The sequence below is a fragment of the Lissotriton vulgaris genome, chromosome 11 (genome assembly GCF_964263255.1).
Source record: "Lissotriton vulgaris chromosome 11, aLisVul1.2, whole genome shotgun sequence".
Classification (NCBI taxonomy): domain Eukaryota; kingdom Metazoa; phylum Chordata; class Amphibia; order Caudata; family Salamandridae; genus Lissotriton; species Lissotriton vulgaris.
The window spans coordinates 133,793,083-133,820,459 of NC_141699.1; the positions used below are offsets into that span (position 1 = coordinate 133,793,083).

Genomic DNA, 27,377 nt, shown 5'->3' on the forward strand with positions numbered 1-27,377 from the left:
CATAGCAGACTGTTCCTCGGTCAAGTTACCTAAGGCAGAAGTAGTCTCATTCACTACTGCTTCCAAAGTTCTGGTTAATTTGCGTATTCATTTACTGTTTTGGACGGGACCTATGAAGAAAAAGAATCCTTTATTGAAATCTGTATATTGCTCCCACGCTGTCTCAGTCTGATCGACAACCGGGGACTCGGTCTCCCTCTTGTGTCTTACATGTACGAGTCGGGAGTCACGGTGATAATGGGATGGGGCTAGAAAAACAGGTGGCAGTAGGAACGCAATATAACACGTTCCACCCCAGTCTAAGGGCAGTACATAGGCTGTCTGACCGCAAATGAAATAGGAATGGCGGGAAGCTTTGAAAGTAGACTTTCCTTTATCATTAAATTCGACCACAGTATTACAATCACTGTGTCCCAAGTGCACTGAACCATTCTTTCTAACACATAATTCACCTTTTACTGGTAAGACTGTTATAAACGGTGAACCTGTATTTGTCTCGGACTGGACGTTCAGAATCATGAGGCTAAGGGAAACATTTCCTAATTCGTACACTTCATTTTCTAGATCTGTTCCTTTCCTTTGGGGAAAACCATCTTTATCGGGAAAACATGCCTTATTCATTACTATATTCAGGTCCCCCCAAATCCATTCACTCTGGGAATCTGTGAACTTTCTGTCTTGAGTTGAGGACATTAAAGCAAACCAAGCTCCGCACGAACCATTGTGCGAAAATGGATAAGGAAAGAGGGGCAGAACTCCCTTCATTTTCTGATAAGGTGGGAGTCGGCCACACACCCAGCAATTCGTTACATTGCTGGACTGGTGAGAATGGTGTAACATACGAATAAAGGTATTGTTGCGCAGTGCTAGTCGATATGACAATTCATGGGGTGGCAGGTCACTAAATGTGTGCTCTACAGTGTCATTGAAGGAAGAATGTATATGTGAACCAAGAGGACGAAAGAAAACATGTAGCGTCAAGCTTATACATATAATCGATATACTGAGAAAAAACATAATGATCAGAGTTACTATGCATCTGCTGCGTAAGTTTTTGCAGTATTTCTTTTTCATCTCTTTCTGCCTATCTCTCTGTCTAATTGGGTCTACGATCTTATACATGTCAGGAGCCTGTCTAACCGCTTCACCCGAGGGGGACTTAAACAATTAAACGCTGTCTGACTTACTAGACCGTAGTTTCTGTTTATACTCTTGTTGCGGAGTCTTTTCTAGCAAAGGGAGTTTAAAGTCACTGTTTTCGAGGCAGTCCTTAGAGTCTTTTACCGAACCAAGTCCATGAAAGAGTTTCACGTGATGGGCATGGAGCCAGCCCTTCCTTGTCGGGGAAGGCAGCGGCAACCTGTGAACGACAAGAAAGGAGTGCAGACATCAAGGAAGCCAGGTAATCTGTCAGCATAGTACTGTCGACATCAGTTATTTTTCTCGGCATAGGCGTACCCCACATATTCGGCGGTCTACCAAAAACCACCTCGTACGGGGATAGTCCGGTTCTGGAATGAGCTACCATACGCATGTAAAAGAGGGCAACCGGCAAGGCTACCATCCAATCCACGCCTTTTTCTGCACAGACCTTCGCTAACTTGGTTTTGAGTGTCTGATTGTGTCTTTCTACGAGACCTGCTGCCTCTGGGTGTCGTACGCAATGGAATTTCCACTGGTACCCTAACAGAAGAGATACTTGTTTCATCAATTCAGAAGTGAATGGCTGCCCATTATCTGAGTACACAACACAGGGCAAGCCGTATCGCGGGAAGAATTCTCGGACCAACTGCTTGGCAGTGGTCACAGCAGTGTAATCTGGGACTGGGTACGCTTCTGTCCATCTAGATAGGGCACATACAACTATGAGGAAATACTTGAATCCTCGACATCTGTCCATCTGGATATAATCCATCTGGAGGACTTCAAAAGGGTGGTCAGGAGGATGAAATCCACCTTGTTCCACGGGAATGCCTTTGCCTGGATTGAACTGACAACAGATCATGCAGGTACGCACTTTCTGTTTCGCTGCTGCACGTAAATGCTTGTTGAACCAGATGTTCTGTAAACTGTCTAACATGGCCTTTTCTCCTAAGTGTGCTGGACTATGTGCTGTATTAATGATAGCTTGAACCATGGAGTCAGGGAGGAACCACGTGGCTTTGCCTTTTGTCATCCAACCCTGATCTGTCTGGACCCCTCCTTGTTCAGTCCATTTCTTGATTTCGTCTGGAGTGGCATGTGTCTGAATGTCGAGTACATCTTGTGAGGGAGCCCTGACTGTCATGCAATTTGTCAGTGATGGTACTTCTGTCTTTGTCGTGTCAGTTGGAATGTCTGTTTGAGTCTGGGCTGTAAGTTTAGCTGTTCGATCTGCCAGGTCGTTACCCTGGGAAATGGTGTCAGTGACTTTCGTATGTGCTTTGCACTTCATGATAGCTATGGCTGTAGGTAAGTGTATTGCATCTAACAGAGCTTGAATGAGGGGACCATGCTGTATTTTGGCCCCATGGGAGGTCAGAAAACCTCTCTCCTGCCAGAGGACTCCAAAGTCGTGTACGACTCCGAAGGCATACTGTGAATCTGTGTATATGTTTACTTTCAAGTTCTTGGCTCGTATGCAGGCTTGGGTCAGAGCGATGAGCTCTGCTGCTTGGGCAGACAGGGTGTCAATTCGATGTGTCTCTATGACTTCAGTATCAGTGGTCACTGCATATGCGGCCACTAACTCTCCTGTGCTTGTTCTCATGCATGAACCATCTACATAAAGTGTCAGGTCTGGGTCGGATAGTGCAATGTCTGTCAAGTCTTGTCTTGGCTTCGTCACTGTATTATTTACTTCCACACAGTCATGTGGTGCAGGGTCCGCTGTGCTTGAGGGCAAGAGTGTAGCAGGGTTTAAAGTATTGCATCGTCTGATCTCTATGTGTGGCTGGAATAATGTCAATTCATATCCTGTCAGTCCTGCTATAGTCAGGTGTTGAGTCTGAGTCCTGTTTAAAAGAACTTCCACTGAGTGTGGAACCTGTACTGTCAGGGGGTGTCCTAACACTATGGAATCGCTTTGTTTGATTGCTAGAGCTGTTGCTGCAACTGATTTTAGGCACGCAGGCAGAGCCTGGGCCACTGGATCCAATGTACTAGAAAAGTAAGCACAAGGCTTGTGTTTTCCTGCTTGATCTTGTGTAAGGACAGATAATGCTGTGCCTTCGCGTTCAGTGACAAAAAGTGTAAAAGGTTTGCTGTAACATGGTGTCGCTAAAACTGGTGCTTGACATAGAGCTTTTTTCAATTCATCAAATGCAAGTGTATGTTCTTGAGTCCAAGGGAGGACAGTCGAAGCCGCTGCCTCCTGTGTTGTCAACTGTATGAGTGGTTTGGCTAGATATGCGTACTGGGGAATCCATTGTCTGCAGTAAGAAGTGAGGCCAATGAAGGCCCGTACTTCCTTTTGTGTCTTGGGCTGCGGAAGATGTGCGATTAACTGAATGCGATCAGGTGTCAACTGTCTACCCCACTTGGACAGCAAGTGTCCAAGGCACACCACTTGCTGGGCACAGAATTGTAACTTTGAAGGGGACACTTTGTGCCCCTTTTCTGCCAGGAAGTATAGGACTGTCAGTGATGCACGTTCACAGTCTCGTTCTGTTCGTGCTGTGATCAAAAGATCGTCCACGTATTGGAGCAGTGCAGTGTCAGTAGGCATGTGAATACTGTCTAGTTGTCTTTTCAATGCTTGACTGTAAATACTAGGACTTTCTGTGAACCCTTGAGGAGCCCTCGTAAATTTGAAGCTTCGTCCATTTAAACAGAATCCGAAAAGGTATTGGCTCTCTGGATGGATCGGGACACTAAAGAAGGCGTTCTTGAGATCTATCACAGTGAAGAACGTCGCTTCGGAATCAATTGCAGTCAATAGTGAATAAATGTCTGGGACCACTGGGTACTGGGGTATTATGCATTTGTTCAGTTCTCGGAGGTCAATCACTAGTCTGTAGACTGGTGGTGCATTTGGGTCAGTTTGTTTAAGAATCTGAATGATAGGAGAATTACATACATTGGAGTCAGTTTCTACAACCACTCCCTGTGCAATGAGTTTGTCAACAATTTTCAGTAATGCAACTACAGCATCAGGTGGGAACTTGTATTGTCGGATTCGTGGCAGTACAACTCCTTGCTTGAGTGTGACACGGTGTGGTGTAATGTGCATGTAACCTACATCAGTCGGACCTTGCGCCCATAAATGCTGTGGTACATTCTGGAGTCTGGGGTCAAAATCTCTCAACACATAATGTCCTTTAAAATCACGTAAAAACAATCTCACTCCTTCCGGAGAACAACAAATCACTGCTCCTAGTTCTTTCAATGTCTTTATACCAAGCAAGTTTTCTGGACATGATTTAGTAAGCAACAAGTCTGTAGTGCGGGACAATGGACCGACTCCTAGGGAAGCTGGCTTTGACACTTCTTTAACAATAGGCTTTCCTGAAAATCCCAGGGAAATATTCTGTGAGCCTGAGAGGGGTGCCCCTGGAACCTCGTCATGACTGATGGTAGTTCTGCTCGCCCCTGTGTCAATCAGAAATTTTCTGTCTTTCCCCAATACACGACTATGTACATAGGGACCCTCTTGATCTACAGGTACCTCAATAAGGGGCAAGCGACCTCCCTCTCTAGGCTGTTTCATGAGTACTGTTGATAGTCTGGATAGTCTGACTGGGCATACTGGTACATTTGTTGCGTGACATGTTGTGTGGCAGCAATGGGTTGGGGTACAGCTACTGTCTGTTGCGTGTTCTGTGGCGTTTGCGTGTTCTGCGGGATGTTATCCTGTCTAGGAGGACGCGGTCTTTCTTTCGTCTTGCCTGTAGCTATATTGTGTTTCAGGACAGCACATTCATTTATATAGTGACCTGGCTGTTTGCAGTAATTACAGTTCCCTTTGACAGGTGCCGCACCCTTTTTATGGCCATCAGCTGGAACTGATTGAGCAACTAGTACTTTCATTTTCGTATCATTCATGCGTCTCTTTTCGTGTTCTTGTTCTTCTCTAATTCGGTTCTGGTGGTACTGTAACATTTGCAACATCTGGGAAGGGCTATTTGCTTGCCAGGTACTCTCAACCTTCAGTACTCAATTCTTGATCTGGGGTAAGGAATTCTCTACTAATTTGCTCACAAAAAGATGTGGGTATGATTCACTACTTGGCTTCAGGCCACTGTTAATAGTAAAACATTTTTCGAATCTAGAATAAAAATCACTAGTGTCTTCATCTTGTTTCTGTTTGCAGGCTGAAATAGCATCCCAATCTTCCTTTTTAGTAGTCAATAATTTCGGCAAAACCTGTATCAATAGTTCGGGTAGTTCTTTGGCTTTGTCCCCAAGACCAACACCAGGGCCTCAGCGTTTATCCTCGTCTTCTAATTCTGTCCAACTGATCTTTTTCTCTCCCACCTCCCAATCTTTTCGTAAATGCCTGCTGGTAACAGTACTTTCAATAATTTAATGGTATCAGCGTATGTGTAATCCCCTATGCGGAGCATGTCTTTTAATTCACGGTGGAACCCCCCTGGGTCTTTATCACGGCAGGGCAGTAATTTTTTCATTTCCAATAATTCCATTTTTGTCAAGGGTGTGTAAACGTATACTCGTTGAAGCTCACCCCCTGCAGTTCTAACGGGATGAACCTCTCGTAGGGGGTTCTGTCTGTCTATGTGGAAGGTCTTTCTTTCTCGGTGTGGGGCAGGAATCAAGTGCGGGGTCAGAAAAGTCAAGTACTTATGTCGTTGATCTAGAATAACATTAATTAACTCGGCACCTAGGCCTCTCCATCTTGCTAGGAGTAAATCGTCCAGTAGTTTATACAAGGGACCTGGATCAGAATGCTGACTCTCGTACAATGTGATGAGATGTTGAACCATGTGAATACCAGCTAAACGCTGTTCTTCCGGAGGAAAACTCAAAAATGTTTGCGCTACTATGTCATCCTTATATATGTTAGAATTACAAGCCCATTGAACTGCTGACCGGGCTAGTTCCTGTTCATGCGTAGTACAAAGTTCACTACTCCCTACTCGTTTTTTCAGTGCATGTTCAGTAGCTTGGAATAGGTGTTCGAGAGAATATCTTTCTGGTATTGCAGAGAGGGAAAGTTTACTGTAATCTAGGCCTATGGGCCTGTCAAACGGTCTAGCCCTGCCTACGTAATTCATTTTATTTATTTCCTCTGATTCTGTATCTTCCTCATCTGTGACTAACTCGTCCTCTTTCTCGGCCTGCTCTTTCTTGTGTATATTCAGAATTTCTTTACGAATTTTCCTGTACATGCATTCTATTTTTGACAGTGTGTCATGTTTACCGACAGCTATGTTGTCACTCCAAGTAATCATACCTTTAGTTACTTCTCTAGTTGGCTGGTCTTGTTCCCTGATCAAACAATTAATCAAAAATCGTAAAAGCATGCTTTGAAGCTCCACCTTTCTATTTGCCATGGCCTCATGTATACTTTCTGGTCCCTCCCCCGTTCTAACGAAATGGTATATTCTGTCTAAATGTTCCTTCATGTCCGGCAAAGTGACCAAATAGTCTGCAACGCGTCTTAAACGTATTGAGTATGTGAGCATTGCGCCCACACCTGGTATTGGATCATATATACAATTGGAAAGTGATTGTCTAAGAGATGCTGTTGTCATTGTCGTTTTTGGCGTGCGTTGTAGTGCTAATTCTCGTAGTGTTCGTGATGGTGGTGGTGGGTTGTGCGGTGTGTGTGGTATGTCTCTAGTGGGCCCCCCTCCCGATGCCCCTAGACTTGAGACGCCTTGGCTTGAATCGTCTTTCACTGTCAGTGCTACTGCTAATGCGGGTTGATCTTGTGCTACGGGTGGTTGGCGAAAAGGATTGGTAGGGTTGTTGACAGGAGGAGGGGGAGGAAAATCTGCATTTACATAATCCGGAGCAGCGTCTTCTAAATAGGAGGAAAGAAAAATGTCCGCAGCTGTCTGTTTATGACCATGGACTTTTGTCGGGAGAACAGTGGTGGCGGCAAGTTACTGGGTACTTCCGGGGTCACTTTAGGTAGGCCCTTGGCGAGGACGGGATACATGCCTTTAATAAGGGCATTTCTTTGTCTATCTATTTGTTCTGCTTTAACCCGTTCACCTTCTTCCTTTAGCTCTTTTTCTTTGGCTTTTTCTGATGCTTCTCTACTTCTCTCTGCTTTGTGGATTTCTTTCTCTGTTCTTCTATGCGCTTCTTTACGCCACAACTCTATGGCATCTTTCTGGGATTGTCTAGCTTTCTTTTTCCACAGTGCTTCCTCTACTCTCATGATGCAATCAGCATCCCATGTCCCTGAGACAGGCCACCTATATTTCTCTTCCAGATCCTTCGTGTAATCTACCCATAAATCTAAATACAGTATGGCATCTAGCCCATGTTTCTGGTACATAAAATGACCAGGAGTGTCCCTAGGCGGGACGGGAACTGCCTCTTCGAGTATCCCTTTCCTGGTCCCTATCTGACGTAATTTCGGAAACAGCGGCATGTTTGAACTAACTTGAACGAAAACACAATAAGCACAATAATAGACTGAAAACAATCATTCATACCACGACATTAAAACATTAGAAACAGATACTAACTAGTACATAGAAAAAACACAATCCTGAATTACTTGTTACTTGATGCACTGCTAAACAGTACAGCCATACCGGTCTCATGAAGAGACACGTCTTTACCGCATACACCTAAATGGACACGTCTGTACCGGATCTGTGTACCCAGACCCGTCTTGACCGGGCTAAAATAAATGAACCCGTCTCTATGCGTTCCCAACAACGGTACTCACCGGGAAGCAAAACTGAAGGCCTCGGAAAACTCGATACTGGACTGGACTGCTACGGCTTCTGGTACTGCTACTGCTGCTTGCTGCGCATGCGCCTTGGAACAGGTGGGCCTCGGGATACCTCGGACCTTGCTCTCTCGGCTTGGGGTCTGGTCGGGATGGTCCGCAATCCTCACCGCCTCGTGTGGATGCCTGGTCGCAGTCTCCGTCTCCTCCGTGGGCCTGAGGGAGTTGGCAGGAAATCCCGCTGACGTGTACACTTGAAGTCCGTCACGGCTATAGAAGGGGTCAGGGGGCTGCGCTTACATCGCCGGCGCGTGGGGAAGGGGACTCGTCCCTATTCGGGCGCCAGATTAATGTGGTAAATAAAGTTATTACCCTGTCATAATTTCTATACATTAATAAGGAATAAGGATAGCTCATAAAATGAGAGGCAGAGTCCGTGGTGTACGATTCAAAAGGGCTTTAATACAATGACTCGAGTCAATGGAGAATCGGGTTCCATCACCACTAAGGTTCAGGAAGGGTCGTCATCTAACGCTTTATTCACATATCACATTATATATAGTAAAACCATACAATTGCAATGAATAGAGAAGGCGGAGCGCTCCAGGCGGAGCAAGTGAAAGAGAGAGAGATAAGAACACATGGGCATGAAAGAAGGCGTGTAAGGAGGCGTACACGTGGGTGTTCACTTGATGAGTCATAGGTGTGTCATAGGTGGGTGGATGCATAGAGGAGGTCTGCAGGGTCAGCAAGAACCTTTACCCTACTTGTGCGCGCAAAACTGGTCATGACGTGTAACTGACGTGTAACTGGGGAGAGCTGGGGGGAGCTGACTTTAGCACTAGAAGAGGAGTCTGGGATGTCAGAACGACCTGCACCTTTGGCATATCTGATATCTTGTGTTTGGAGGATGTATTGTCTGAAGTAAAGGTCTCTCGAGCAAAATCTGTTCATCACTAAATGCTAGTGTGTGCATATATTTCTTCGTGCATTGCGTGGGGGCCATGGGCCTTCTATGGCAACGGGTTCAGTAAATTACTTGAATGGAGACAGGAAGGCTAGGCCCTATGCTCTGCAGGCGGAATATGTTTACCCCTTTCACTAGACTGGAATGTGTTTTTGCGGAGCTGAGCAGATAGCTGTAGGCAAAATACCGTCTTGGCAGGCCAGGCCGGGCACCTCTCGGCTGAGCGGCAGTAAGGGAGAGGTCAGGGATGCATAACTAAACTGCAACTTTCAGAGTCAGAAGAGGCTCGGAGCCTGAATTCAGGGCCTGGCTCGGCTGGGCCACAAAAACGTGTGCGTCTCGACTTTTAAACGTGTACCATGTAAATGCATTGGCAAAGTAGGCCTCAGTGCAAAATTAACGTTTCATTCATGGAAGGCCTAATAACTGACATGCTAACATTAGACGGAAATGCAGAGGCATTATTATTACAGGCACGAGATGGGAATTACATGATAACATGGACATACATGGGGCATAGGTACATGGATAGGATGCGAGTGGGGGACACACTGGCCACATAAAATTTTCTGTTTCCTCACCGTGGTGGTCTGCTTTACCTGGAAACCTACCAGCACCCCCTTGCAGGGTTCGAGGCCTCCCTTGATCCAGTTTTTTGGCTAAGTGGCTTTTTTTCGAGCTGTTTCTCTTATTATGTTTCTTATTATTATGTTTCTTATATAGCGCCTGAATCGACCCCCGAAGGGGTATCTCCGCGCTTGCCTTGGGAACCCGTCCTGGCTTTTCCCTGTGAGATAGCCCCTATAGGGCATCCCCAAGGTGAAAGCCAGGCATCCCGCCGCGGGGGGCCGTTGTGGAGATTAAGCAAGCTTAATGCCCAGAGTTGCAGAGTGTGAACCCATGATTAGGTCAGGCACCGAAGCGAGAATTATCGAGTCCATGGACATTTGAGCTCAAGATCCTGCCGCGTCGGGAATTGAACCCTGGTCCCGGGTCTGACTTCTGCTTCAGGGTCTGCCTGCTCTAACCAGTGAGCCACACTTCTCCACACTTCTCTCCGTGAAACGTTATTTGCACACTGTCATTGTCTGCCATAATTTGTAGTTTTTATTCTGTTTATTGTACTGTCCCCGTGTTGTTTTGCCACCTGATACTCTGTTCCCCCGTTTTTCCTGCTGTTGCCCTCCTCCGCCCCTAACCCTCCCCTTCCGCCCCGCTCCCGCCTCCCAACTGCTCGTCCCTCCCCTACAAATGACGACCGCTGCATGGTCTCGCAGTGGATGCGCCGCTAGCGCGCCGAAGGCAAACCCAACTGCACCCGTCCGCGCCCAGCGCCAGACCCCCCCAGCCCTTGCAAACTGCACAGGACCCGACGCTGCTACGACGCAAACACCCTCCACGCACTCAACAACCACCAAAACCCCACCTGCTTCCAGGCCTCCCCGAAAGCACCCGCGGACCCTTCCTCTGTCGTAGATGCAGCTTCTCCACCCAGCACACACCAGCACGCCCTGCCCATCCCAACACTGCAGGCAATAACCATCTCAGCTGCATACTGCTCAACGCCCGCTCAGTCCACAAGTACACTGTCGAACTCTGGGACCTGCTCGACTCCTCTGCCCCGGACGTCACCTTCCTGACGGATACCTGGATGAACACCTCCTTAGTACCGGACATAGCCATAGCCGTAGCCATACCCGATGGCTACAAGATCACGCGCAGAGACCGGAAAAACAACAAACCTGGAGGAGGAATCGCCATCATCCAAAATGACACCATCAGAGTCTCAACCAGCACCGAAGACACCCTCAAAATGGCCGAACACGTACACTTCCAGATCAACGTCAACAACAACACCACCCTCAGAGGAACCCTCGTCTACAGACTCCCGGGTCCCCGACCATAGTTCAGCGAATCCATCGCCGACCTCATCAGCATGCACGCCATCGTCTCCACAGATTACATCCTCCTCGGGGACCTGAACTTCCACCTAGAGAACGCCAACAACAACTCCACAACAATGATCGCCAACCTCGGACTCAAACAACTCGTCACGACACCCACGCTCTCCGCTGGACACACGCTCAACCCCATCTTCTATGCCAGTGACCACATCACCTTCAGCCACACCACCAAACTCCACTGGACCAACCACTTTTGCATCCACTTCTCCTTTGAGAAACACACCGCACACAACAAACCGCAACACATCCCACGTCGCAGCTGGATAAAAGTCACCGAAGACCAGCTCATCACCGCACTCGCCCGAGACCCCCCTCCCGAGCCCTCCAAGACCAACACAGCAGCTCACAACTTCGGACTATGGATAGACGAGTGCGCCAACATCCTCACCCCAATCAGGAAACCCTCCAACAGACATACCAACACCAGAGCCATCTGGTTCAACGACTACCTCCAGAACTCCAAGCATACCTGCAGAAAACTCGAGAAGCAATGGCGCAAGGACCAGACAACCACACAGCCCTCATGAACGCCAGACGCAGACACCACCAGCTCATCAGATCCGCCAAAAGAACCTCCCTCAAGGAACGCATGGACAACAACGCACACAAGTAAAGAACTCTACAACATCGTGAAAGAACTCGCCACCCCCAGCTCCAGCTCCAACGACATCCCACCGTCACAAGAACTCTGCAACTCCCTTGCTACCTTTTTTCACCGCAAGATCGCAGATATCTACAACAGCTTTGATACTCAGATGCAAACGGCAGACTCTAACACCCCAGAATCTACACCCACCGAACGCACCAACCTTCTGCTCTCCTGGAGCAACGTCAACGATGAAGAAACCGCCAAAATCAGGAACACCATCCACTCTGGCTCACCTTTCGACCCCTGCCCCCACCATATCTTCAACGAGGTAAGCACCAACATCGCACCCCAACTTCGAAAGATCAAACAGCTCCTTCGAGACCTCCACCTTCACAAACAGCTGGAAACACGCCGAAATCAACGCCCTCCTCTAGAAACCCAAGGCGTACCCAAAGGACCTCAAGAACTTCTGACCCATCTTCCTGCTCCCGTTCTCGGCAAAAGTCATTGAGAAGACTGCCAACAGACAAACGGCCCTCTTCCTGGAGGAGAACAACGTACTGGACTCCTCCCAATCCGGCTTCCACAGCGACCACAGCACCGAGATCGCCCTCATCGCCGCCACTGATGACATCATGGCCATACTAGACAAGGGCGAGACCGCAGCCCTCATCCTCCCTGACCTCTCAGCCGCTTTCGAAACCGTCTGCCAGCACACCCTTTGCACACGCCTCCACAACGCAGGGATCCGAGGCTAAACCCTGGTCTGGATCATCTCCTTCCTCACCGGCAGAACCCAGAGAGTACGCCTCCCCCGTACCGCTCCGAAGCCACCACGATCACCTGCGGCATACCCAAAGGATCATCCCTCAGCCCAAACCTCTTTAACATCTACATGGCTCTGCTCGCCATCATCGTCCGACAACACTTCCTCAGCATCGTCTCACACGCCCACGACAGGCAGCTGATCCTCTCCCTCACCAAAGACCCGGCCATCGCCAAATCCAACCTTCACCAAAGATCCGGCCCTTAGCGCCTTGAGACCCTCACGGGTGAGTAGCGCACTCTACAAATGGATTGGTTGATTGATTGATTGATTGAAGGAAGCCAAATATATGATTCTTCTTACATCTGCTGCTTAAATGAAGCCCCATTTTACGGAAGTAATAAGGGCGGATAGCCGTAAATCCATTTTTATCCGAACGGTTGCTCATTCGGGGTTGGTGATAAGAGTTTCCCACCTAGTTTCCTGTGATGTCATTTCCTGCCGAAACCATATATAAGGAGGCTTTGGTAAAATAAAGATTTATTGCAGAGCTTCCATTCTCTAATTTTCATTGTGCTCCTTACCCTCTCCTTGATTCTTTTTTTCCATCATTTTTGCTTCCTGTTTTTTTCAGCACCTTTCCTTACTAGCTTCCTCATCTGGAACACTATATACTGGGCTCCTTCTCAACAATTCTTCAGGATAGTGTTGGTGCCTTGCTTATCAACTCCTGCATCATCTTCAATCAGGACCTACCAGTATTGCAAGACAGTGTTTTATGACCCTAGTGACTTTTTATGCTTAATTGGGACCCTCCAAAGATGTCACCTTTTTCGCATGTATTAAGAAGAGGGTGGCACCAAGGCTACTGGAAGCAGGCAGCCTTTTCTTCAGCAATCAAGGAAACTAGAAAGACATTCACAGCATTCATACATCAACCAGCAGAGAGCACAATTTCAACTGGGATGGGGAGCGAATATACAAATAAAAATAATGGTTCTGTCGGGCATGCGCACTATTACTATATAGTGGGATTATTTCTTTTACATATTATTAGAAATATTCATAAATGATATCTGAAAACTTATGGAACACATAGCAAAATACATGGATGCGAATAAATAAATATTTTTGTCTTTTATATAAGTTAAAGCATTTATATACTCGCAAGTTAGTAAACAATGCTGTCAAGACAAGGTGAAGCTTATAGTGATGTGTACTAAAGTGACTTTTGTGCTCAGTGGTAGGACATGGTGTATATATTATGTACAAGGTGATTAAAACCACAGTATATACAAGGGAGAAGAATGTTACAGGCCAGAGTATTATGAGAAAAACAATGATTCTGATGCATGTTCAAATTATTCAATCATTTGCATCCAGAGCCTTGGTGTAACTGGACCCTAAAAGATCGTTGATGTGTCAACCCAATCAAGGCTTAATTAAGAAGTCAAGGCGGGTCTTCATCAGGACAGGTGTGGGGGAGGAGGAGATGACAGCCTACGAATGAGGAAAGTATAAGTCAAAAAAAGTGCTCCATGTGGAAACGAAGATAATACTCGGAGAAGGGTGACAGCACTCACCCTTGGTAAACCACCTATTCAATTGTCATTAGTAAGGCATAATTACTCGCAACCAATCCAAGTGATGCGATCTACGGGGTAAATACAAGAGTATTAAAAATTGTACCCACTGGTCCCCCCTCTTATAGCTAGACCACACAATTAGATCAAACAAAAACTGAGCATACAAGCCCTTTAAGGGCCACTAACCAGCCGTGGACTCGCTGCCGGCGTGGGAGATCTAGAGGAAAGCAGGATAATAGATTTAAGTTATTCCTGCTACGTGTTCCCAGGATCTAATTATCTTTACAGGCCAATCAGCAAAACCTCTCCGGGCCTTACCTGCTGGGTTAACACGACTCTCAGAATGATAAGAAATGCGTTACTTACCTGTAACTGCAGTTATCCAGTATTAGTGTCTTTCATAGATTCACATGCCTGAATCATTCCCCGTCGTCGAGACGGGAGCCTCCGGTATATAAAAAAGTTATGTCCTATAGACATACATATAAAAGAATAGGCCTAAGGATCTCACCTTAGTGTCCTATCTACGTCCTTATGTAAAAGGACCGAAATAGAGTAGGCCCAAGGGTCCCACCTTGGTAGCCTATCTGTGTCCTTTTGTAAAAAGGACCAAAGTAAAGAGAACCAACCAATCAGCTACTACCTCCTTCTAGAACCTTCCTGTGAGGAGCCTCAGTCTCTCAGATTTTCGTACGCACCAAGCTAGTTAGGCGTAAAGTTGTTAGAGAGATAGGCGAGTCCTTCCAGGGGAGGCGGGAGGGTGCATGTGAATCTATGAAAGACACTAATACTGGATAACTGCAGTTACAGGTAAGTAACGCATTTCTTATCCAGTATTTGGGTGTCTTTCATAGATTCACATGCCTGAATCAGAGTAGCAAGCAATACATTATGCACATTTTGTGGTGGTACATCATACATGAGTCTAAAGATAAAACATATCTGCGACTGTGAATCACCAACATACAATGTCATGCAGTATCAAGGAATAAAGAAATGTGCATACCAGAAAAGGATGGTGGGATGTAAGAAGGCTCACCTCACTGGAATAGATGGCGAAGCACTGCTCTGCCCACTGCAGCATCTTTCGTCAGCTCAGTTTCCAAGCGGTAATGCCTGGTGAAGGTATGCTGGGACTTCCAGGTCGCCGCTCTACAAATGTCCAGGAGTGGCAATCCAGCAAATAGTGCCGCAGACGTGGACATGGCTCTTGTGGAATGGGCTTTGACTCGTGAGTCCAAAGGCCGCCCAGCCTTGTCATGGCAGAAAGTTATCGCTGAAGAGATCCATCTTGATATACTTTGTTTCGTTAGGGGCATGCCCTTCCTTGGTCTGCTAAATGCAACAAAGAGTTGGGATGACTTTTTGAAGTGTCGTGTTCTGTCGATGTAGAATTTGAGGCATCTCTTCAGATCTAATGAATGCAGTGTTCTTTCAGCCGTAGTAGTTGGGTTTGGAAAGAACGATTTTAGCACCACTGGTTCATTAAGGTGAAAGTCCGAGGGGACTTTAGGTATGAATCGTGGTTTAGTTCGCAGGATGACTCTGTCCTCTCTGAATTGTAAAAAAGGATCTTGGATGGAGAGAGCCTGCAATTCACTGACCCTTCTGGCAGAGGTTAAGGCCAGGAGGAGGGCCGTCTTCCATGAAAGGAATTTGATATCTGCTTTGTGGATAGGTTCGAAGGGGTGCTTCATCAGTTGGTGAAGGACCACGTTGAGGTGCCACGACGGAGGGATTGGTCTTGGCCGTGGAAAGGATCTGAATAGGCCTTTTAGGAATTGTTTGACAAGCCTGTCCGCCCACAGGGAAGGGCCCTTGGACGTTCTTGTGAACCTGGATATCGCTGCTAGATGTACCTTGATGGACGCATGTGCAAGGCCTGACTGCGCTAGATGCAGTAGATATGGAAGCAGTTGCTGTGGTGTGACAAGGAAAGGGTGTAGTCCTTCCTTCACACACCAAACACAGAAGCGCTTCCATTTTAGAGAATAGGTCTTATTAGTGCTGTCGGCTCTAGCTTTAGCGAGAACATCTCTACACTCCTGCGGAATGTTCACGTGGCTGAATTCGCGGTATTCAGGAGCCAGGCTGATAACTTCAGAGGGCTCAGGTTCGGGTGGAGAACCTGTCCTTGGGACATTGTGAGTAGGGCCGGATATTTGTGTAGGCGAAGAGGTGGTCGGACAGATAGGCGATGAAGTTCCGTGTACCAATGCTGCCTCGGCCAGGATGGGGCGATGAGGATCAGGGTGCAGGGCTCCGACTTCATCTTCCTGAGGACCCTGGGAATCAGTGGAAATGGCGGAAAGGCGTAAGCAAACACATTCCGCCAAGCGATGGAAAATGCATTCCCGAGGGTTCCTGGTTGGGGAAGCCTGCTTGCAAAGCTTGGGCATTTGGCGTTCTCCCTGGTGGCAAAGAGGTCTATCTGCGGGGTTCCCCACTCCGCAAAGATGTAATTCAGCGCCTCCATGTCCAGCTCCCATTCGTGGGAAAGTGACCGTTCCCTGCTCAGGGCGTCCGCCAGGACGTTGTCTTTGCCCAGGACGTATTCGGCTTTGAGTGTTATTCAATGCTCTAGAAGCCAATTCCAGACTCTCTGTGATTCTTGAGAGAGTGAAAGTGAACGCGTCCCTCCCTGTTTGTTCAGGTAGTGCATTGTCGTGGTGTTGTCTGTCCTGACAAGCACTGGGGAGTTTCGGATGCGTGGAAGGAAAGCTTGAAGAGCTAGAAAGACTGCCCTTAGCTCCAGAAGGTTGATATGGAGCTGGGATTCCTGCGGCGTCCATTTGCCATTGATCTGGAGTTCTTGCAGGACCGCCCCCCAGCCTTCTAGGGATGCGTCCGTTGTGATTACGTGTGGTTCCGCCGGAAGCAGGAACAGCAGTCCCTGCGACAGGTGTTTGGGCGACCTCCACCATTGCAAATGATTGACTATAGTTCGTGTGATTTGTATGCGGTCTTCGAAGGATCCCGCAGCTTGTGTCCATTGCCTCATTAGTTCTTCCTGGAGGGGGCGCATTTTGAGACGGCAGTGTGGAATGAGCAGAATGCATGAGGACATCATGCCGAGGAGAGACTTGAAGGTACGGACAGTCAGAGTCTTTCTTGATGCCACTGACGTGGCTAAGGAGATGAGTTTGGTCTTTCTCTCCTGCGAGGGGAAGGCTCTCGCGCGTTCCGTGTCCAGGGTCGCTCCAAGGAAAGTGATGACCTTGCTTGGTTCCAAAGTTGATTTCTCCCTGTTGAGGGTCAGGCCTAGGCGGCGGAAAAGATTTAGACAGGCGCTGCAAGATGTGGCTGTGCCTTTACTAGCCAGTCGTCCAGGTATGGGAAAACCTGGTGGCCCTGTTGACGAAGGAAGGCTGCCACAGGAGAGAGGCATTTTGTAAATATCCATGGGGCAGATTTGAGGCCAAATGGGAGAACAAGGAATTGATAGTGGGATCCTGCCACTGCGAACCTGAGGTATTACCTGTGTCCCTTGAGGATAGGGATGTGGTAGTAGGCGTCCTGTAGGTCTAGGGACGTCATGTAGTCGCCTTCTTCCAGGAGCCCCAGGATCTCTTGTAGTGTGACCATACTGAACAACTGTTTCTTTAGGAACACATTGAGCGCTCTCAGGTCGAGGATTGGTCTCCATTTCTTGCCTTTTTTGTGAATTAGGAAGAAGTGGGAGTAGAATCCTTTCCCTTTTTGGGCGTGTGGAACTTTCTCTATTGCTCCCTTTTGAAGCATGGAAGCTATTTCCTGAAGAAGCAGCCGTAGGTGTCTGTGGGGCCGCTTGGCTGGTGGTGTCGTTGGGGGGATCGAAAGAAATTCCAGTGAATGACCGAATTGGATAAGTTGTAAAACCCACCGGTCCGTCGTCATTGTTCGCCAGTTCTTCAGGAAGAAGGAGAGTTTTCCTCCAAGTCTTAAAAAATGCAATGGTGGATGGGCTGGCCATTGGGAAGAGTCATTGGCGATTGCCAGCAGGTCTCTTTTGGTTTTTACCCCTGTAGGTTGATTTGTTGTAGGAAGTTTGACGTCCTGTCTGGCTTTGAAGCTGTTGGAACTGCGTCTTGCTCTGGGTGTACGGGTAGGAGGACCTGTTTTGGTAGGAACCTCTGTATGTAGATTGTCATCTTCCTCTGTTGCCACGAAAGGACTGGTTTCTAAATTGAAGAGTCCCCGGAGCCCTGGCCGTATCGGTGTCCTTCTTGATAGCGGTGAGGGCTTCATCGATCTTTTCGCCAAAAAGATGTTCGCCATCGTAAGGCATATCAATGATTTTAGTTTGCACTTCCTGACGGAAGGAGGTGGCCTTAAGCCAACCTTGTCGCCTCAGAACAGCGGCGCCTGCCAGCTGTCTGAAGCCAGTCATGGCTACGTCAATAGCGCAATCAATCAGTTCAGAAGCCGATGTTTGGCCCTCTAGGAGTAGCGAATGTGCCTCCTCTTTCAAATCCTCTGGTAGGTTAGCGAGGTAGGGCGTGATGTCTGCCCAGAGTTGACGGTTATAGCGGCCCAGGAGTGCAACTGAATTCGCGATCTTCACCGTCGTTGCAGATGTGGTGGAAAAGCGTTTTCCAATAGCATCTAGCTTCCTGCCTTCCTTGTCGGATGGTGTTGATAAGGGAGATGCAGGATTGCGCGAGTTCTTCTGCGCTGCTTGGGTAACCACGGAGTCTGCTTTGGGGTGACCCGTGAGACATGCTGGTGCCGAAGATGTGGCTTTGTATTTTTTATCAAGCCTGGGCACTACCACCTGAAGTGAAGCAGGCGTCTGCATAAGTTGTTTGCCTTGTTTCCATAGGTAGTCAATAATCGGGATTGACCTTGTCGTCTTTTTCGTAGGTTCCTTAAAATCGTAGAGGAAACATTCAGTCTCCTGTGTTTCCATAGACATATGGAACCTCTTGGCTGCCCTCTCAATGAGGTTATGGAAGCCACCAATGTCCGCAGGTGGAGACTCCGAAGACTGTGGCTCTGGAGAGGCCGGAGATTGGGCGACGTAGTCCTGGTCCGCGTCACGGTCTGAATCGTCGTCACGGACTTCCCCCTCTTCATGGTCTCTCTCCTCCTCGTCAGACGAGATGACGTCTTGTTCTGGCTCTTGATTTTGAGAAAGTACCAGCGGAGGAGGCTTATGTCGTGGTACAGGAGCAGGTACCTGTGGAACTGGAGGTGCAGCAGTGGTGGTTTTCTCTGGGAACCGCTCTTTATAGTCTTTTATGAGGAATTGTAGGTTTGAGACAATGGATGCTGGTAGGCACACCATTGGTGTTACTTGTGTGTGCACCTGAGTATGGACAGTTTGTTCCATGCGTTCCTCTACATCTTGTTCCTCATCTGTACTTTGGGACTTAAGTACCAATTGTGAAGGACTTGTGGCCTGAGAAAATAACTCCTCATCTAGCTCTTCATCTTGCAAGAAGCAGGATGGGGTCAGTTGTTGCACCTTACTAGGTGACGTCATGTCCGGTGTGATTGGCTTTTTAGTTATTTTGATCGTGACATGAGACGTCTGGGCGTCCATGGCATGTGAAAGCAGTTCAGACTCTTTCCAGGTATTAGCTGTCGTCGACGCCCGTGTCGGCGGTGCCGCCATAGAAATCTCTGTGGTCGGCGGTAATTTACTCTTCGTCGACGGTGTGTCCGTCGACGGTGCCCTCGTCGACGTTGTACTCGTCGACGACAACTTCTCCGTCGTCGACGGCTTCGTCGCCGTCGATGGGGTGCTCCTCGTCGATGAGGGAGGCTTCGTCGACGTTGAGGCTTTCGCCGACGGAGTCGTCGTCGACATCTTTGGCGTCGATCTCGTCGTCGACGACGTAGTCCTAGTCGTCGATGGGACGGTAGATGACACAGGTCTACTCGTCGACGAGGAAGATGCCGACGATGCCGTCATCGTCGACACTGTTGTCGTCGACGTAGAGACGGTTTTCAGCGCTGAGGAGACCATCGACGTTGTAGTCGTCGCCGGGATCAGCGGCTGCTTCCTGGAGACAGGAAGGTCCTTGTCAGACACAGGTGGCTTGCCCTCTGAAGACTTTCTGGAGGCCTTCTTAGGAGGGGTGTCTGAGGGGCCAGGGGAGGAAACCCTAGGCCTCTTCAAGGAGAACTGCGAGGCGCCAGACATGCTCTCACCTTCTGAAACCAGGTCGCTGTCTGGTTTGTTCTTAAGTCTGTTCAGCCATATCAGAAGACGTCCTTCCCGGTCCTTCTGAGTCTTATGGGAGAATGTTCTACATATTTTGCAGTCCTTGGCCTGGTGTTGGGGGTAGAGGCAGTATAAACAGGTCTCATGTTTATCGTCCACGTGAAGCCTTTTTTTACCACATGAAGCACAGGCTCGAAAGAGTCCTTTTTTCTGGCTATCAGCCATAGCAAAGAAGTTGAGAAAATATCGAGTTTAGATGAAAGAAGTAAGTTTCCTGAGGAGAACTCAGGTGGAGACTCCCTAGCACAACGTGCGGTAGAAAATATGAGAGACTGAGGCTCCTCACAGGAAGGTTCTAGAAGGAGGTAGTAGCTGATTGGTTGGTTCTCTTTACTTTGGTCCTTTTTACAAAAGGACACAGATAGGCTACCAAGGTGGGACCCTTGGGCCTACTCTGTTTCGGTCCTTTTACATAAGGACGTAGATAGGACACTAAGGTGAGATCCTTAGGCCTATTCTTTTATATGTATGTCTATAGGACATAACTTTTTTATATACCGGAGGCTCCCGTCTCGACGACGGGGAATGATTCAGGCATGTGAATCTATGAAAGACACTAATACTGGATAACTGCAGTTACAGGTAAGTAACGCATTTCTTATCATTCTGAGAGTCGTGTTAACCCAGCAGGTAAGGCCCGGAGTGGTTTTGCTGATTGGCCTGTAAAGATAATTAGATCCTGGGAACACGTAGCGGGAATAACTTAAATCTATTATCCTGCTTTCCTCTAGATCTCCCACGCCGGCAGCGAGTCCACGGCTGGTTAGTGGCCCTTAAAGGGCTTGTATGCTCAGTTTTTGTATGATCTAATTGTGTGGTCTAGCTATAAGAGGGGGGACCAGTGGATAAGTGAAGATTAAATCAGGATTGCACAACCAGTCGCTAGTCCCGGTGATGCGCTGCTGCCAGGTATTATTTTTTTTTATATATTTGAGTATGGAGCAGGAGGGGAGGTGGAGGGACTGAAGAGACAGGTGTGAGTGGATGGTGGGAAACCAATTATTTTAATTTGAGTGGCAGATGGTAAATACAGTACTTGGGAGGGGAGGAGGGTTATGCTCAGGGTGGTGTGGGAGGGTGGCAGGATTCCATGTAAGGTTTTTAAAATTAGGGTGGGAGAGGGGTGGGATGGCCAAAGGTTGTCGGCTTGGGTAGCAGATCTCATCATGTATAGTATGGACAGGGAGTGTTTGCAGGTGAGGCCATGCTGTGTATGGATCCTCCATGAACCCTCTACCATTGCCCAGATGATTAAACGAAATACCAGCATTTGTAAAGCTCACAGCTACCTCCGGAGACATGTCCCGGCGCTGGAGGCAATTGGGAAGATTGAGCGAGCTATTGCCTAGAGTCACATGGTGCTGGGCTAAGCTGCCACTGGCGCCGGAGATCGAACCATAAACCCCGTGGTCCAGAGTCAGGCACCCTGGCCGCTGCCCCACACCTCTTCCACTAAAGCGGGGCGATAAAAGGGGCATTGGTTCAGGATAGTGGGAAGGGAGCAAAGGACAAGAACTAAGTAAGGGAAGTGGGAGTCTTGACTCTGCACAGCTGTTCAATAGGATGAACATAAAGCAGAGTACTTATTGGGAGACGTAATACAACATAAAATTGAAGATTAGTAACTAATAATACACGAGTGTTTTAAACCTCCGAGATTCAAGTAGAAGTCATCAAAGTAGGATCCCAATAAGTAATTACACCTAGCAAGTTGCAGGAACATATACGTTTCCTAAAGTTTTTATGACACAAATGGAGTAAAATGGAGCAGAACCAGATTTAGCCCAGAGCTCCTAGGAAGTCAGGTAGAGAGTGCAATGTAGAGTCAGTCACCAGTATGGTAGGGGGGGCTGCAATGTACTGTGGCATTTGTGTAGCGCTTCACACATTTGATGAGACCATAATGTGCTCTACTTTCTGTTAGTTCAAGGGCATAATTTTGGTGTGCTCAGTTCCAAGTGAGTTTGATGTTGTACGTCCTAAATGGGAGATGCTGGTTTATGTGCGTGAGGACTACATACATAATCCAGACATAATGCAACCTGACAAATAAGCATGTAGACTTGCAGAGAGTTTAAGAACAGACATAGCCACTTATACCTACTTACCAATTTGCAGAGATAGTTCTCTGTATTTGTTGTTGTAATGATCAAATGCACATATTTTAAATGCTTTCTGGAATTGAAGGTGACTGTTGTTTCACCCCATTCATTTAGCCATTGAGTTCCAAAGGTCTGTGACTGTATGGAGAAGTTCCACCAGTGTGTGTTTTTTTGAACGGTCAGTAATGGAGCTGGCATTGTGCTCAGAGGTCTAGTTTGTCAGTAAGTGTGGAACATTTGCTGAATGTAGAGTGGTCCAGTCCCTAGAATTGCTCGGTGAGCTATGCACATAGCTTTCAAGATGATATGCCTAGCTCTCTGGAGGCAGTGTAGGGATAACAATTCCAACAAGGCAGAGCTCAATTTTAAGCACTGCCTAACAGCTGTCTTTCAATGGATGGATGCCAACCACCTACGCTGCAACTCAAATAAAACTGAGATCCTCCCCATTGGAAAAAATGCCTCATTCTACCCTGCCTTATGGTGGCCTGACAACTCCGCAGCCCCCCCTCAGACGGTCTCGTCAGCCAGAAACCTCGGGGTCCTCTTCGATTCCAACCTCTCTTTCGACCTCCACGCCTCGACCGTAGCAGGAAGATGCTTCGGCATAATCAAGTCCCTGAGAAAGTTCTTTGAATTTCTCCCCCTAGACTCCAGAAAGACTGTGGCGGTAGCGCTTATACTCTCCCGAGTAGACTACTGTAATGGTCTTCTTGCAGGGACTAAGAAGTCCACTCTCTCGAAACTTCAAAGTGTTCTGCACACCGCTGCCCGCCTTGTCTTAAAACTTCCACGCAAATCATCAATCTCTACAGCCCTTAAAACCCTGCATTGGCTCCCCTTACACAAGAGAATACTCTTCAAAATTCTCATCATAGCCTTTCGTGGTTTTAACAAATCCGGTCCCTCCTATTTGTCCAGACGCTTCCCTCATTATAATCCGAGTCGCACCCTCCGATCTTCTCATGAAAACTTCATGACTCCCACCAAATTCAATCTGAAGTCTAAAGGTGGGAAAACCCTCACCACCTTAGCCATTAAAGTCTGGAACAGCATGCCTAGACATCTCAGACTTCAGACTCTTGAGAAGCCTTTCAGGAAACTCCTTAAAACCTGGAATCTTCCTGATGACTGGACAAAAGCGGCCATCTAGTCCCCTTCTTCTATCCCTCTGCGACCTGGTTCAAGGACTGACAGCGCCATGATGCTCCTTCCGGAGCGAACGCCGCGCTCTATAAATACCCCTCCAAATTTCCATGTGAGACAAGGCATGATACAGGTCAGCATATATATGGTAAGAAGCTATCAAGTGGCTCCATTTTGGATAGTCTGTAGGATTCAAAGTTTTAATAAGGGTGCTCCCAGGTAAAGTGCATTACCATAGTCAAGTTTGGAGAGCATTAACGTGATCAGACTTTGAATCTTTTGCAGGAAATAAGGTATGGGAAAACGTGTGAAACACATCTCAAAGTAGAAGTGTTGTTTGGTGATTTTTATTTCTTGTGGTATGAGGTATGAGGTATACACTAGCATACATGATCATTCCGAAGTCCATCATTTCTACTAAATTTGGTGTTACAGGTTCTAGTTCCCGAGTCCAAATGGTTGAAAGGTGATTATTTGCCCAGTTGCCACATGCAAGGACATCTATTTTTGATGGTACAGGAGCCAAGATCAGATGAAATTTCGAGCATTAGAATGATTACCGCGCAATCAGCATTGTTGAAGCTGATCAGATTAAATGAGTAGACCAGCTCAGGCAATGAACTGAGGTAGACACTGAATAGTAAGGCAGCAAGCGTAAGCCGTGAGATAGACCACCTGTGAAGCAGAATGGTTCAGAGGAGAAGGGGGGGTAGTGATATAGTGAGAATTCTAATTGAAATGTACTATGAAATTAATTCCTGTATAGTTCTTTGAAACACTGGATTTGGCCTGGGGTGGTGATCAGCATCAAAGGCAGTTAAGAGATGAAGAAGGTGAGGGCCACTATCCAATTGAGTGAAGTCTTTTGATTTCATTCTATAAAACAATCTGAGAGACCTCAATGCGACGCTCAGAATCCATTTTTGTAGTCTGAAAGCAAATGCCTTAAATTCAATTAATGTTGCTATATGTCTGAATGCAGATATTTCTATCAGAGGGCCTAAAAAGGAATATTCACTATTGGTCAGTAGTTGTGAGGGATCAAGACTAGTTTTTTTTTTTTTTAAATATAGCATTAGTATGCATCATTTTGAGCAGGATCACAAAATGAGCACTCGAAAGGGTAAGTTAAGGCATGTTCACAGTTGTAGGCTGTCTAGTGTCTTAAATAATTGAATAGAGCTCGGGCACCTAGACAGTGGTGAAGGAATGTTTATCAATGGAACTTGAAAGGTATGTGCCTCCTTTGGCTAGAAACATAGCAGCATTGTTTGTCATCTCCAACGTAACTATAGAGCACAACACAACAACATAACATAAAGCAAAATAGTAGCACAACAAAAAACATGGTGCATCACAACTTAACAAAATAAAACTCAACACAACAACGTACTACAATATTGCAACACAAAATCATAAAAATCACATGACTTTCAAAACACAATGCGCACATTAATATATCACCAAAAAAGACCAAAACTATTTAAAAACACAATACAATTATGATGTACAAAAACAACAGAACGGTATAACACATTACAACAGAGTAACACACAAACAGAATACCAACACAAAAGAAGAGAGCATCACAACAAATACACTCACACACTATACAGCACAATAGCGCATTTTTACAACAGTACAAAACAGGGGCGGCCCGGGCAGGTAAGAGCAGTGGGGCCGGTAGGAATGACAGATGACGAGGAAAAATTAAATAAATAAACAAAGAAAACCTGTCTGTCGACTCCCTCCCACCCCACCCAGCCCCATCGCTCTTACCTGCACAGGCCATTCCTAAAAACAGAACAGAAGCACAACCACACCAGAGCACAATAACACCACACCAGGACAACACAATCTAACCCAAACAACTCCATATTTCTGCTGTTTTGTTGTGTTATTTTGGTATATTATTGTGTTGCGTTGTTGCAGTGGTATGACGTGCTTGTATGTAGAGTTGGGTTGCTATGTCGAGTTGTGTTTTGAGTTGTCACTGTGCTGGTGCATTGTATTGTGTTGTGTTCTATCTTGTGTTAACTGTTGCACTGTTATGTTTTGCTATATTTACTGTATAATGTTTTTGTAATGTGGTGTTGTGATATTGTCATATCTGAACTACTCAAATATTCTTGGAACTCATTACCACCTGCACAAACCTGCCTTCAATAGATGGTGGTGCTGCGGGTTCAGCTGTTCAGTTCAGTGACTGCAGGACAAATTAGAAAGGGTAGGAGTAACTCTATATATTTCTTCAGAAAAAAATCCTTTTACACAAAAGCATGGCGGGTTCATTGTACACCAGTTGTTACTGAGCTTTCTATTGTGGCATGTCACTGATTTCTTTAACCTGCTTTCTCCTCCCTTCTTTTCCAGGCCTCTGTAGACAGACTACTTCTCAGGGCTCTGACCCTTGTAGAACCAATATTTATCAGGCAAGTATTTCTGCCTGCCTGTCTATATACTTCCCCTCCTTTCCTTCTGCATTCTTCCGCTCTTACTTCCCCTTCTTTTAAGCTTTTGACGTCTGCTTCTTTGTGGATTTCAGATGATCTTTTTTCCCTCCTCCGCTATGGGCTTCCTCTCATTTTCAAAAACCAAAGATTATAGGAATGTTATAGTTAGAAATTGAATTTAAAGAACCTTAGAAAGTCACTGAAAAAAAAACCAAAAATGTCATCAGTGACGTCACTGACCATGTCATGAGTGATGTAATATGTGAGGTCAGAAGCAGTCCATTGCAGGGGCATAAGTTATAGTTAGCTCATGTAACTATAATCCCTTAATTCCTATGGGTATGTACGAGTGAAATCTGAGCATAACTATAACGCCCCTGTAACCTATGTTTTTTTCAGTGAATATCTATGGTTTTTCAAATTATATTTTCTAAGTATAATGTCCCTGTGATCTTTGGTTTTTAAAGTGAATTTCCATTGTTTTTTAACCAGAAGCTGGGTTTGTAGAGTGGTGGAGAAAGAGGGCAGGGCTTCCGACCAGCTTTCAGCAGCCCCACTGTGTGGGACTTACTGGAGGTAACAGGAGGGATTGTTGGCCCCCAAGGTCCCCCACCAGCCAAGGAGACTTCAGCCCCCTTTGAGTTGTGCATTAGGAGGCATGTTTGCAGAGTGGTGGAGAAAGGGGGTGGGCCTCCCAAGATCTCTCAGCAATCCCGCTGCATGGGACTTACTGAAGGTAACATGAGGGGTTGCTGGCCCCCAAGGACCCTCAGCAGCCAAGGGGACTTCATCCCCCTTCAGGTTCTGCACCAGGAGACCCCTTAGTAGAGTGGTTTAGAAAGGGGGCAGGACCTCCAGCAGCTTCCCGGGTCCGACGTTTGAATTTTTTTTTTTAATAGGGGTGGAGGCCCCCTCCCCAAGCCAATTTCAGCCCCATGGGAACCCCATCCTCTGGGGCCAAACCTTTTTGCAATAGGGAGGAGGGATGCACGGCCCTCTCCCAGGACTGATTTGGGCTGCAGGACACTATCCTCCGGGACCTAGCCATTTTCTTTTTGTATTTTCTAAAGGGGAGGAGGAGGGTCACATGGCCCCCCTCCCAGGCCAATTTTGGCCCAGAGACCCCATCACCCGGGGCCCTACCTTTTTTTCCCTTTTAAATTTATAAAAGAGGGGGCCGGGGGGCACTCAGGTACCGGTTATTACCAATGGGAGTAAGGAGGCTGACAAGCCCTCCTCTCCGGGCAGAATTCAGCCCCGGGAACCCCATCACCTGCGGCCTGCCCATCTTTCTGTGAGTGCCCCCAGAGGACCCATGCCCCACTTGGACTGCAGGGGGAGCCTGGAAGCCCCCCCGGTCCCAGACGGCCCCGCCTCTTGCAGGAGCCGGCAATCCTTTCAGACATGCATAGCTGCTCCCTTTGTCTGAAAGCAATTCTGCTTTGCTTCCAGCAAGCAAGAGCATTTTCAATGCTCTAGTTGCAGGAACTGAGGCATTTGCTGTGACATGGCAGGAAAGGTAAAGCTTCTGCCAAGCCACAGCAAACAGCTATGTCCCAGCGTTGGCCACCCTGGGACATAGCAGGAGCCAGCACTGCGGTGTGGCGATCCCCAGGGCCATTATTGCCTTCAAATAGGGGCCACGCCGCCCCCTTCCTTGCTTGTATAGGGTCTGCCCTGGGGAGTTGTTGGTCCACAGGGCAAAGATCGGTGCAGCCCCCTCACCAGGCCCATTTAGGCCCCAGAG

The 27,377-nt window shown here is 47.3% G+C and overlaps 2 protein-coding genes across 2 annotated transcripts in view; both read right to left on the reverse strand.

Annotated features, from left to right (window-relative positions):
* DNAH10 (dynein axonemal heavy chain 10) overlaps positions 1 to 27,377 on the reverse strand; it is a 1,963,751-nt gene that overhangs the window by 1,635,055 nt on the left and 301,319 nt on the right. The gene's annotated exons all lie outside the window — the stretch shown is intronic.
* On the reverse strand, positions 17,848 to 20,094 carry LOC147679375 (uncharacterized). Its single transcript, XM_086944661.1, has one exon. It carries the CDS (start codon positions 20,092 to 20,094, stop codon positions 17,848 to 17,850), a length of 2,247 nt encoding a protein of 748 aa, XP_086800787.1.